The sequence below is a fragment of the Eleginops maclovinus genome, chromosome 22 (assembly GCF_036324505.1).
Source record: "Eleginops maclovinus isolate JMC-PN-2008 ecotype Puerto Natales chromosome 22, JC_Emac_rtc_rv5, whole genome shotgun sequence".
Classification (NCBI taxonomy): Eukaryota; Metazoa; Chordata; class Actinopteri; order Perciformes; family Eleginopidae; genus Eleginops; species Eleginops maclovinus.
In genome coordinates, this window is record NC_086370.1 from 10,878,309 (window position 1) to 10,889,793 (window position 11,485).

The window sequence follows — 11,485 nt, forward strand, 5'->3', positions numbered from 1 at the left end:
TTGAATGGATGACTCCTCGTGGGGTTTACGGTAAAACTATGTTTGTCTCAACTCCTCGTTACTTAAGACTGGTCAAATGTAGTAAATGTGGGACAGATACAGCAGGGACTCATTCTACGTGGCAGTGTTGAACCATTTTGCCACAGCTGAACAACTACCCTTTCGCATTTTTGTTTTCATATCACTAACTCTGCAGTGTATTGAAGAGGGAGTTCTTTAAATGACCAACACATGAGTGGTTGAGGAAGCACCAAATGTTGTCTGGCAAAACAAGCAGCCGGTATGTGTTTATGAACAACATAAAAACACTGAACTGAATAACTTGTGCAAAAAAGAAAGAGAATGAAACAGAGTGGATTGGTGTCACTTTAATTGTTAAAATGTACAGATCAAGGGACAGTTTCAGGGTTTGAGGCAGACAACAAATGAATTAAGAGAGATGCTCTGTATTTAGAAACAGTGATTTACAAACAGCTGGAAGAGAGCAAACAATGGGAGATGAGAGGGGGGGGGGTATGCATTCTCATTAATGAACTCCATATCAGCTCCTTAAAAACAACAACAACACACAGTGCGTCTACAAAATAGAAATTGGTTTAAGGATCTGACATACTGCTAAAAGTATTGCCAGGTATTCTTAACACACTGAGCGACACTCCTGATCGCAATCATGTTCTCCGGGGGGGGGGGGGGGGGACTCAATACAGATGGTGGGTGGGTCTGATGCTGTGTCAACAATGACATGCATTCTTACATACATTACACCCGGCAAACAATATAGCTAAGTACCGACAGGGAATCGTTGTGGTCTCAGTGAAGTAGTAACAGGCTGAGCCGACCCCGTCGCTCCTCCTCTGCTCCAGCCCCCAGAAAACAAAAATCAAATATCCAGTCCCTTTACACCATGGCGTCATTCAAAATATCAAAGTTAATTTATACATAATTGCATTTATTTAAGAAAAAAAAAAAAAGGGACACAAATTAAAAGTGGGAAGCAGCACTACAGTGTTTTTTCATTTGATTCCCTACTGGTTGGTTTGTGCTTCCTCTTCATTTATACCCACACATGGCGTTTGCAGTGATTAACAGCCTGAAAGACAAAAAAACAAAGCATTAGACAGGACCCTTTCAAGATCATTTTTACAGATAGAGTATATTTGACCAGTTGTACAGATAAAAGTGAAAGCATTAGTCAGTGCAGAGTTACAGCCTTAAAAACAAAAAGGTAGTATATATCCCCCTAGAAGCTCAAGACTCTGAGGACACACGTTTAGGTGTCAACATATGGCTGAACTACTCACATTGCACCGAGTTGCTGTCTCCATGTTCTTGCACCAGAAGGCAGGACCCCAGCTGCACTGCTCTGTTCCCAGCAGCCTGCGCACTGCCTCAGGACAGGCTCCCATTTTCTGAAACGCATACAAAAATCAGATACTTGCTGCATTTCTTTTTGGCAAGCCAAATATCCCCGTTACTGTTTATAACTAACAATTCATGACACATTTAAGTCAAAACTCCACTTACTTTGTGGCACAAGCAAAAAATAAAAACCTCAAAAATGAAGATAAAGTATTTACATGTCAAGTTTTGTAGCTGTGAATTGATATAGTTTACCATGCACACAAAGTCGGGGTCGAGCATCTGGAGTAGCAGCTGGATGAGCATTGGTTCGTACTGTTGGATCATCTGGTCACACTGTTGACAGACAGACAGGGGTTACTACAAGGAGAAGAGGACCAAGTTACACGTTAAGGTGAAGAAATCAAACTACAGCTGCTCACCTCGGTCTGGAAAGAGGAAGGCAGGAAGCTGCACACTTTCCTCACAGCCTCCTCAATCTGTGCCTCCGTAGCATTCTTCTCCAAAATATCATCGATGTAACGGACGGCCATCTTACAAACCTGGCAGTATCCTCCAGCCTTATAGCGGGTCTGATCGAGTGCAGCTGGAAAGAGCAAGAGCAGAGGTCACTTTTATTATCCACACGTGAAAATAACCATTTGGCTTCACAAATGAAGAGAAAAAACCGACCCCTCACACGTACAGAGAAAACAATGACTTGGGTTTCAGAGATCACACATGGCCTTTTTCAGAAATACTATACCATGTCGTTTTATTTTCTGAAAATGTTGACATATTATACTATGTCATTTCTTTTCATCCCATACAAACACATTACTATCCAAATATAATGTCGTTTTGCATATTTTCCCACAGTGTACTATGTCTTTTCTTTTGAAAATACTATAATATGTCGTTTTTTTGCATATTATATTTTATTATATTTGCATACTATAATTCAGGGATGCAAACGCATCAAGAATGAAAAAGGTGACAATGATCCGAGCACACAGCTCAGGCACCATTTAAAAAAATAAAATAAAACTAATAAAAACAACATGATATACTACTGTGTGGTTTTTTTGCATATTTTGTCATTTTGTGCATATTTTGGAAATACAATACTATGTTGTTTTTCTGAATGTCTCAGTACAGTTTGAACCAAACATCTCTACATAACATTCACAATCATTTCCTGTGTAATCCTCCACCATCAGCACCAATTCAAACTTGAGATAATAACAAGTCTAACATCTACCATCAAAAGTGTACAAAATCCCTGTCATCAGCAAAGCCAACTTTTGCATTCAGTTAGTTTCAAGGCTCAGAACTTACTGACAAATGTCCGGCTGGCATCATTGCAGAGGGCGATCAGTGTGCAGACGGTCTTGGGGTCGGCCTGCTGCAGCATCAGCTCGATGATGGCCTGGCCGTAGGTCTCCACCAGGTCCTTACACTGGGTAGACAGAGCCCTGGGCAGATAGTTGCACACCTTCTCCACAGCGTTGATCACCTCCTGAGAGATAAACACAAGAATTAGCATGACTCCAGAGCTGAGTCCGACTCCCTCCATCATGGAAGAAGTAGAGTACTTTTGGCCATATTGGATACATCTAGCAGCAAACAGCCCACCTGGCTTTCCTGCTCCTCCAGCATCAACTCCAACTGTTTCATCACTAACTCACAGATGGTACACCCTGGGGTATCACGGACGCGCACCATGGCAGGCTGGAACACGAAGAAGATACTTTATGTTTTGTTTGCATGTAGAATGTGAAAAAAAAAAAAAAATCTAATTGTGAAGAGTCAGCTGTCAGACGCCAAGACTTACCTTAGACTCGAGCTTGGTGGCAGGGAAAAGCTTGAGCGCAGGTACAGTCTTGATAGCAGGAACGGTCTCCACAGCAGGAACGGTCTTGGCAGCCTGAAGGTTCAGCATGGGGATAGACTTCTTAATAGCAGCGCAGAAGCCAGCATGAGCACAGAGATCCTTGGGTTCCTGTGGACACAAACAAAAAGTTAACTTACACAGGAAAAACCGTGTACAAAACTTGACATTTTGCATGCCGTTAGCAGAAACTGTTTCCGTGATCTGCATTCCACAACATGCTACCCATGCAAAATGTTCCAATGGTAGCAGAATAAAAATCCAACACATCTCAATTTTACAAAAAAACACCCATTCATGCAAAAAGCTGTTTTTCTGCAGCTCTAAGGCAAGGCAATCAGGCAAGATCAGCCAGGATTTAACCGCTACATACAGCACAACAAAGATGGTGGATTTTATGACGGGGATAGCTTCTTCAATGTTAGTAAAGATGATTGCGGTGGTTTTTGTAAACCTGACAAGCAAATCCTAAATAGGACAGTACTGTCTGCTCATGTGATGAATAAGGTCAGTCTTAATGCAGTCCTTACAGTTACGTGTCAAGTTATTAGCCACACAAGCAGAGTATTGAGGGGCAGTAAAGTAGTATGACTTAATTAGATGACCATGTACATGCAGCTCTACAGGGTTAGGATAAAAGGACAGCAGCAGAGGCGAGGGCTAAGAGGCTACAGGCCGAACGCAGAGAGAACCTACCTGTTCCTGAGGAGCGGCACGCAAAACCCAGAGAAAACAGAGCAGGAATAGAGAGGGAGAAGAGTAAAGAAGGAACACAGGGCAAAAAAAAAGAAGAGAAGAAGCGATTAAAGATGGGAATAAATGTAAGGCAACAGCTCCGGTGGCATTGCAAGACTGAATATGGGCTCCGCACTACCGAAACGTACAAATTATCACATTTATTAGTTTGATGATTGAGCTTGCATACAAGAATCTGATTTCATTTATGTTTGAAAGTGATTTGAATGTGTAGAAATGTTTTTCTGGACTTTAAAAAAAAAATTGGACCGGCACATGAGGGGAGGGTTAAAACACTCACCATTGACATGATCGCCTGAATAACAGACGCGGCATACTGGCTGACATACTGCTTGCACTGCAATAAAGAAAAGGAGTGTCAATAATGAGCATTTTTTTTTATTGTTTCACAAAGACAGAACAAAAAAAAGTCCTTCACTCGTGTGGTGTCCTCACCATGTCAGAAACACCTGGTCCCAGCAGGTCACACTGGTTCTCAAGATTCTCGATCAGAGAGTCGACAAACGTTGAGCTGTTCCTGGCTTCTGCTTGAGCGTCAGTCAGGAACTTGACACAATCCTGGCACACAGTGTCACTTTCCTACGAAGAGGGTAAGACAGAGCCAAATTAAGATTTCATCAATATATTAAAAAAGAAATTTCATGTAGATGCAGCCGTGAGTTGTGTACCAGCTTTGGGGTCTCTGGTTTGGGGGCCTCCTGCCTGTGGCTCTCCTGAGGATAGAGGAGCGCGGGGATATTGAGCAGGAATGGAGACACTTTCTGCGAGAGGTCCATCTGAGGGATTTCATTGGACACGAGCTGCTCCTTGGCATGAACCTTAGCGAGGGCAAGCTGCTGAGACTGGCACAGCCCCATGGCTCCACACACAGCACTGGGATCCTCCTAAAATCAGAAACCTTTAAGTTACTCCAAGAACTGCCACATTTATAGCATCACTTTATGGCTTAGTGCTTCCTTAAAATATGTAAAATCTGTAGGCTTTAAGGAAAATAAATAAATAGCTTCTTTCATGAATAAGATCTAAAAGCTAACCCACAAATTATGGGTACACTAGAGTAAGAATATGGATATTTATTAGCTTAAAGTTTCAAAATGATATTTAAAATACATTTCCTGTCACGTGTCCAATATATACTGCACATCCCTAGCAGTAGAAGATATGAAATCTATAGCTAAAAAGTCTTTATGGCAAACAGTGATACGAGTTCAAAGACAGGCAACTTCAATTTATATTTATAGTCATGGCCATGTCTTGCTTTTAGCAGGATCTGTAATGAACCATCTCTTTAATTCCAAAAGTTGAAGTAGCAGGTGAGAGTTCAAACAAAGCGATGACATCAAATGCTCAGAGTCACGAGCTTCAGTCTTACACAATGACTTCTCTGTTCCCGTATAGACTTGGACTCGCTTCCCTATCAATAGCTTCTATTCAGCTCGCTGTGGTTCGCTCATCGCCACTTCCCTTTACATTTTCTGCACAGAGAGGCAAGATGGACCCTTCATTCAAGAGTCTTCGATGAAAGCCAACAACAAACTTCAACTATCTTGAAATAAGATCTAACATGGCGTCCTTAATATGGAGAGTCTATACTATTACTTTTGTTATAACCCTAGACATCTATCCATGGCCAAAACTAGTACAAAAATATTGACAGTGCTCACCAGTTCTCCTTTAATTATTCCTATGAGAATGGGGTAGTAGTCATCCACCATCTCCTTGCACTCTGCGGTCAAATCTTTATCAGGGATAAGCTGGCAGGCCTTCTCCAGATACCCAAGAACCTCTGCCTGCAATAACAAAATACACAGACATCAGTTTTCAAAAAGTCTGTATAGGTTCAATATAGAAGTAATTTTCTGATTAAAAAAGGGTTTCTCATCCAATGGGTATTTAGTTTTTATCTTACCTCAGTGGCATTGTCCTTCAGTATCTGCTCCACCACCATCAACACCTCTTTGCACAGGTCACATGGCACCGATTTCTGAAACCAGACAATTGATAGATAAAAATGTATTTCAAAGTGTACAGCATTTTAAGTACAAGATTATAAATGGCAGTTTCTTAGTTTACATAGAAAAATATGTACTAGTCTCACCATCTGGGGCTTGTTCCACACGTTCTGCTGGCAGTGAGCCACTGCTCCGCACAGCGAAGCAGTCTTTACATTCTGACACCAGTAGGAGGCGCCGCGGGCACACTGCTCAGTGCCCAGCAGAGGGGTGGCTGCAGCTGCAAAGCAAACAAAGAGTCAAACGTTGTTCATTTTTCAGAAAGCAGACCCTGGACACAACCATTGGATATGGAATTAGTGATTAAAGAAGAAATGTGTTCTTATTGACCTGATCACATTTGTACATCCGTTTCGAGCCACTGGATCTATTGGTTTCAGTTCTACCTGTTTTCAATTAATCTAGAATAGGTATTTGAACAAGTCATTTAAATAAGATCTCATCTCAATTGTTGGAAAGTCTTCCTTCAGTGACAGTAAGCTGTTTTTGCCACACCTTTTTCATTAATCTTCCTGGTGTGATTGGCAGGTTTGATTATAAAAACAACTCTGCATATAAGAATAAAACAATCAATCAACCTACACCTCGTGAGCTGAGTTTTTAAGATGTTTTGCAAATGACGACAAGCAGTATTTTTTAAAGTGAGTTACCAAATGTGTGAACGACTTTAATGTGGCATAGAAGATATCAAATGTATTGCAACTGACTTGCATAGTTGCGAGTTGAATAGGATCATTTCTGACCGGTAGCTATCTTATTCAAGTTTCATTAACTAATGAACTTTTTCCATCATCTAGCTTCCTATTCCTTTCTAAATCAGCCAATTGTAATAAAGCCCTGTCAAAAAAAATGAGCCAAGAAAAACCAGTGGTAACTGTTTTATAAATGTCTTGAAGAAAAAACATACTTAATACTATTAGCTCAAAATGCTAAGATGCATAAGCATATGTCTCTAAATCTGGCATGATTTCCAAATCAACCAGCAAGGCAAAAAGCAAAAGAACTAGTAGAAATACCATAGGGGAAATTCATTATTTGAATATGCACTACAGATACAGCAGTGAAACTCAGGGTGTAGCATACAATGAAAATATTATCTTCTGGCCAAAGCACAATAAAAAAAGGACGCAATTGTTTACAGTTCTCAATTTTACTGAAGTGGAAAAAAGTGATGTGAAAAAGGAAATCAAAAAGTCTGCAGCATCATTTCCTGCTCTAACTACCCCTCTCCACATCTCTCATAAGTCAGAAAAACAACATTTAGAGTTAAGACTAAAATTCTGTTAAAATTAACATGTAGCCAATGGAAATTAATGCAAACAAGCACAAGACTTTACATAAACTAATACAAAAACCTGCCCAAGCCTAAGGAATAGCAGTTGGTGATAACTACTAAGGATTGGAAATGGAGGTAGGCAGCACCAACAAACTGTGGAAGCCCCCAGTAACACCGTCCCCTCCTACTCAACAATCACACCAATGGAGTTACAGTGCAGGCGGGGGCCTCCCTCCCGGGGCTCCCTCCGGGCCCCCCCTCCCTACACTTGAGTCACATGAGCAGTCAGACAAAATAACAAGCTGTTCTCAAAGACTGTACACTGAGAGGGCATTTCTGCACGACAGTAAATAGTTAACAAGGCAATACACAACAAGGGAACATATATCTTGTTTACTTGTATTGGCTTTATGTAATCGTACACAAAAGAAAACAAGCCATCTGTTAGACCAAGCATACACGTTTTAGTACAGTCAGCAAACTAAAAAATACTGTGTCATGAGGGCTGCATTCGTATCCCTTTCTGGCAAGGGGATTTTAAAATACAGAAATCTCATCACAATGTGGGTGAATCAACATCACATGACACATTATAGCACAAAGGGCTATAAATAGGTTTCCTATTCCTATTTAATCTTGTTGTTCAACATAAATAAGCCACAAATTATTTAATACGAATGCAAATAGTCTGCAAGAAATCTCAGCTAGTGCTTTGATAAAACAGGCCAGTCATCTCAGGTTCATACTTCAAATGCCACAAGGCCAAATAGTCAGTATGTGATCGTATAAATGGCCTAACGTTAGTCTTTGTTATGCAAAGCTTGACGGTTACGGGTTTCGTCTGAACAACAACATAAGCTAGCTAAGTTGTTAGTGGCAAAAGTGTACAGGAAAACAGTGAAGTATAACTAATATTTGTGGGGAACTAAAAACGAGAACGTCCCCCCAAAAATAGCCTGGACATCTACTGAAAAGCTGAAATGAAAGTCGCTGGTTGGGAGGATCCGATCTGAACTTCCTCATAAAACCAAACCAAGGTCCAAAAAAAAAAATTCACCAATTACAGTACATAAATGACCAAAGCAGGCAAGTTATGGCGGAGCAAAACCGACTGACGAATCCATTTTAAAGGAGAAAACAAGGACCATGCCGACATAAACACCATGCAAACAACCCTAAATCTGTTAGTTAATTGCGGACAAAAGTAACCTCATGGTGATGTTCCTAAATTATCAACAACAATGTTTATTTAATACTATTAAAACAGGCTAAATGTGTGGAAAAATAACTTTCAATGACAAGTGTAAGCCCGATGGGGCATCTCTCAAATAGCTAGCGAAGTAGCATTAGCTAATAGGCTAATGTTAGCCGAGCGGGCCAACAATAACGCCTTCATCAGAGGGAAACGGGGATGACAAGAGGTTTGCAGATTTAGTAAATGTTTTAAATGTGGCAAATGCATGTACACAGTAAAACAAAACAGTATCTAACAGTGTTTGCTGCAAGGTTACCGCTAGCGTGGTGGTTACTGTTAACCAACGCAAACGCTATTTGTTTGTAACGCTTCCGCCTTTATGTTGAAACGCACTTTCTAGGTTACAGATTTTAATGTCAAATGACTGCTGTCTGAATCGTTTCATTAGCTAACAAACACCATTATTGTTCCTGTCAAGTGTTGATTACCTGAAGCCACAATAAGTAGAGTTAGGAACAGCATGATTCGGCTGTTTTCCGTCTCGTCTGTCTGAGTTTCTCGGTGTGTGCTGTATAATGGTGAGGACTGCAATGCACTGCAGGCACTGAGGGCTTGTTGACTCCCTTATGATGTCTCACTGTCAGCTGACTGCTCAATAAGACATGTGACTGCCCGGCGGGTCTGATGCATTGATCTAATGGGATCCTTAAAGGATATCAAACAAACATAATGTATACGGCGCGTGAAACAAGGGATATTTTTTAAATTATTATGCAGTGGTTAGTGCCGGAGCAATCCTCTGGGATATAGAGAGCCATTTTAAAGAAAACTAGATTCAACTTCCATTTTTACCTAAATAATTAAACATGTATGCTTGTTTAAATGCCCATAGTCCATGTCTACTGTGGGGTTGGGCAAAACCAAGCAAAATTGGAATTACAAATGTCATTCAAGGTAACTAAGAAAGAAATAAAAAGCATCAAAAAGACCTTGGTAACCTTTATCTCTGTGTGGAGGGGGGGGGGGTAGCTTTTTTCAATTGAGGACAACTCACCCAGGTTTGGAGGCTCAGTTAAAGTGTAATAATTGTTTATTACTCGTGTTTTCCTATAGGGCTAAGAGCAACTTCAGAAATATATAAAACACAAGTAGGTAGAATTTTAAAAAGTTGTTGAAACTGCTAAACATGACAAAGACTACACATCATGCATGGCACATGTTTTATATGTAAGACAAACTAAGTCAATATTAAGAGAGCAAAAAGAAGTTTATTATGACACAATGTCCAAATGTAGGTCAACAGCCAAGGAAACCATCAGAGAGGGAAGGATCACACTGTACATCTTCCGGACACCTGGAAACGAAAAAGTAACAACAGTTTAATAGGGCTATCAGTTTCAGCAGTCAGCACAACATTATCTCCATAAACAGCAGCTAAAGGAGAGGCCTGCATAAACTGTTCCATGCTACAGTTGATCGGTGCTTTCTATTTGTTATATGAAAGCAGACATTATTTCTAAATTCATATATTTCTGTACTACAACTTATCAAACTATGCTGGTGTACTGATTTATCTGTGACGTTCTGCTTTGTGCACCTTTGTTTACTAAATTAAAGTCCTTTCAATAACAGCTTAACCCCTGTTGACACTTGAGAACAAGTGATTGAAGTGAAGTGATCGATGATTAGCATTGTTTTCAGTTGATAAAAATCACATGACTACAATATTTTTTACAGAATGTTTATATATCTCCATACCCATAGTAAGTCAGGAACTTCTCCCAACTTCAAAATAATTACCAGACTTTTTAAAGTGTACACATGGTTTTAGGCCCATGATATCCATTCTTCCTGCCAAGGAGGTACTGAAATGATGAGTCCACTATTGCCTAGTCCTATGATAGAATACTCCAGAAGACCCCTTACTCCTTCGTATTCATCAATTTATTCATGCAAAAAAGCAAAACATTGTATGTCACAGCTTCACAAATGTAATGAGTTGGTTGTTTTTCTGGGTTTTATCTCATAGATAGATTTCATTATAACTAAGGGTGTAGCCTTTTAGTTTAGCAATCATGTTAACCTCCATCATAACCTGTGATGTTTGGTTAGTGTCTCTGTTGATATTTTGATATTTTACTGAATACAATTAATTACTGATTGTTTAAGCAGATAAACAAAAGAATGACATCACATACAAATGCAGCCATAAAGCCAGAGCAGACTTAAATGTGCACACAGGACTCACACACGTGTAGGTGAGAACATCACTCCACAGCTGTAGGTTTAATTTCTAAACACATACATAGTACTGATCAACTTGGCTTTAACCACTTCAGCCATTCCTTACATTTAATCACAGCTAAGACCCACAGCAGTTACTGCTGGCAACCTGGTCGTCCTTCTTCAGCACTGTGGGCCTCACGACGTCCACATCACGGTGCAGGTGATCCAGCAAACGTGTGAGGATGCTAGGGGCTGCGTAGAAATCGATCAAAAAGTAAGACCCTCGGAGGTGGTTCTGGTTGTGTTTGTTTATCTTGTAGGGCAAGAGTCTTTCCCCCAAGTTCTCAAGGTCCCTGACCACCGCACCCCGCTCCATCAGAGTCTCCACTGTCCGCCGGAGAGCAGCTGATGTCCCGGGCCTCTGCATCGCCTTCAGGATCAGGGCGAGCTCGTAGCGAGGCATGGTTCCGTCAAGTAAATCCTCGATTCACACTTTTAAATCTGCTGGGTTGGTGTCATTGCCAGATTACTCAGTTCAAAGACGACCATGTTATGATGACACGAGGGACAGGAAACGGTTTTGCTGATGACGTATAACGTGTGCGCCTATGTTGATAACGGCATGGCTAAACATTGATGGATTGCTTTGGGAAAATACAATTGTATAGGATTGGAGGGGGTTCTACTTAAACACTACAACTCAACAAATACATTTTCAATACAAATGTATTTATAAATCAACAAAAGCTCAAGATGGAAATGGCATATCATGACGCGCATGCGCAGCACTG

The 11,485-nt window shown here is 40.6% G+C and overlaps 2 protein-coding genes across 2 annotated transcripts; both read right to left on the bottom strand.

The window, feature by feature from the left end:
* Positions 1-353: 353 nt before the first annotated feature.
* On the bottom strand, positions 354-9,114 carry psap (prosaposin). The gene is made up of 14 exons (XM_063874287.1): positions 8,957-9,114; positions 6,084-6,217; positions 5,895-5,969; positions 5,650-5,775; positions 4,654-4,869; positions 4,421-4,564; positions 4,266-4,322; positions 3,173-3,340; positions 2,974-3,069; positions 2,677-2,857; positions 1,782-1,945; positions 1,615-1,695; positions 1,302-1,409; positions 354-1,090 (listed from the first exon to the last, which is right to left on the bottom strand). The coding sequence occupies exons 1-14, from the start codon at positions 8,988-8,990 to the stop codon at positions 1,055-1,057; spliced, it is 1,620 nt and encodes a 539-aa protein (XP_063730357.1). The 5' UTR covers positions 8,991-9,114; the 3' UTR covers positions 354-1,054.
* A 602-nt stretch (positions 9,115-9,716) lies between these two features.
* mrps6 (mitochondrial ribosomal protein S6) lies at positions 9,717-11,298 on the bottom strand. Its single transcript, XM_063874970.1, has 2 exons — positions 10,819-11,298; positions 9,717-9,822 (listed from the first exon to the last, which is right to left on the bottom strand). The coding sequence occupies exon 1, from the start codon at positions 11,155-11,157 to the stop codon at positions 10,831-10,833; it is 327 nt and encodes a 108-aa protein (XP_063731040.1). The 5' UTR covers positions 11,158-11,298; the 3' UTR covers positions 9,717-9,822; positions 10,819-10,830.
* Positions 11,299-11,485: the final 187 nt, after the last annotated feature.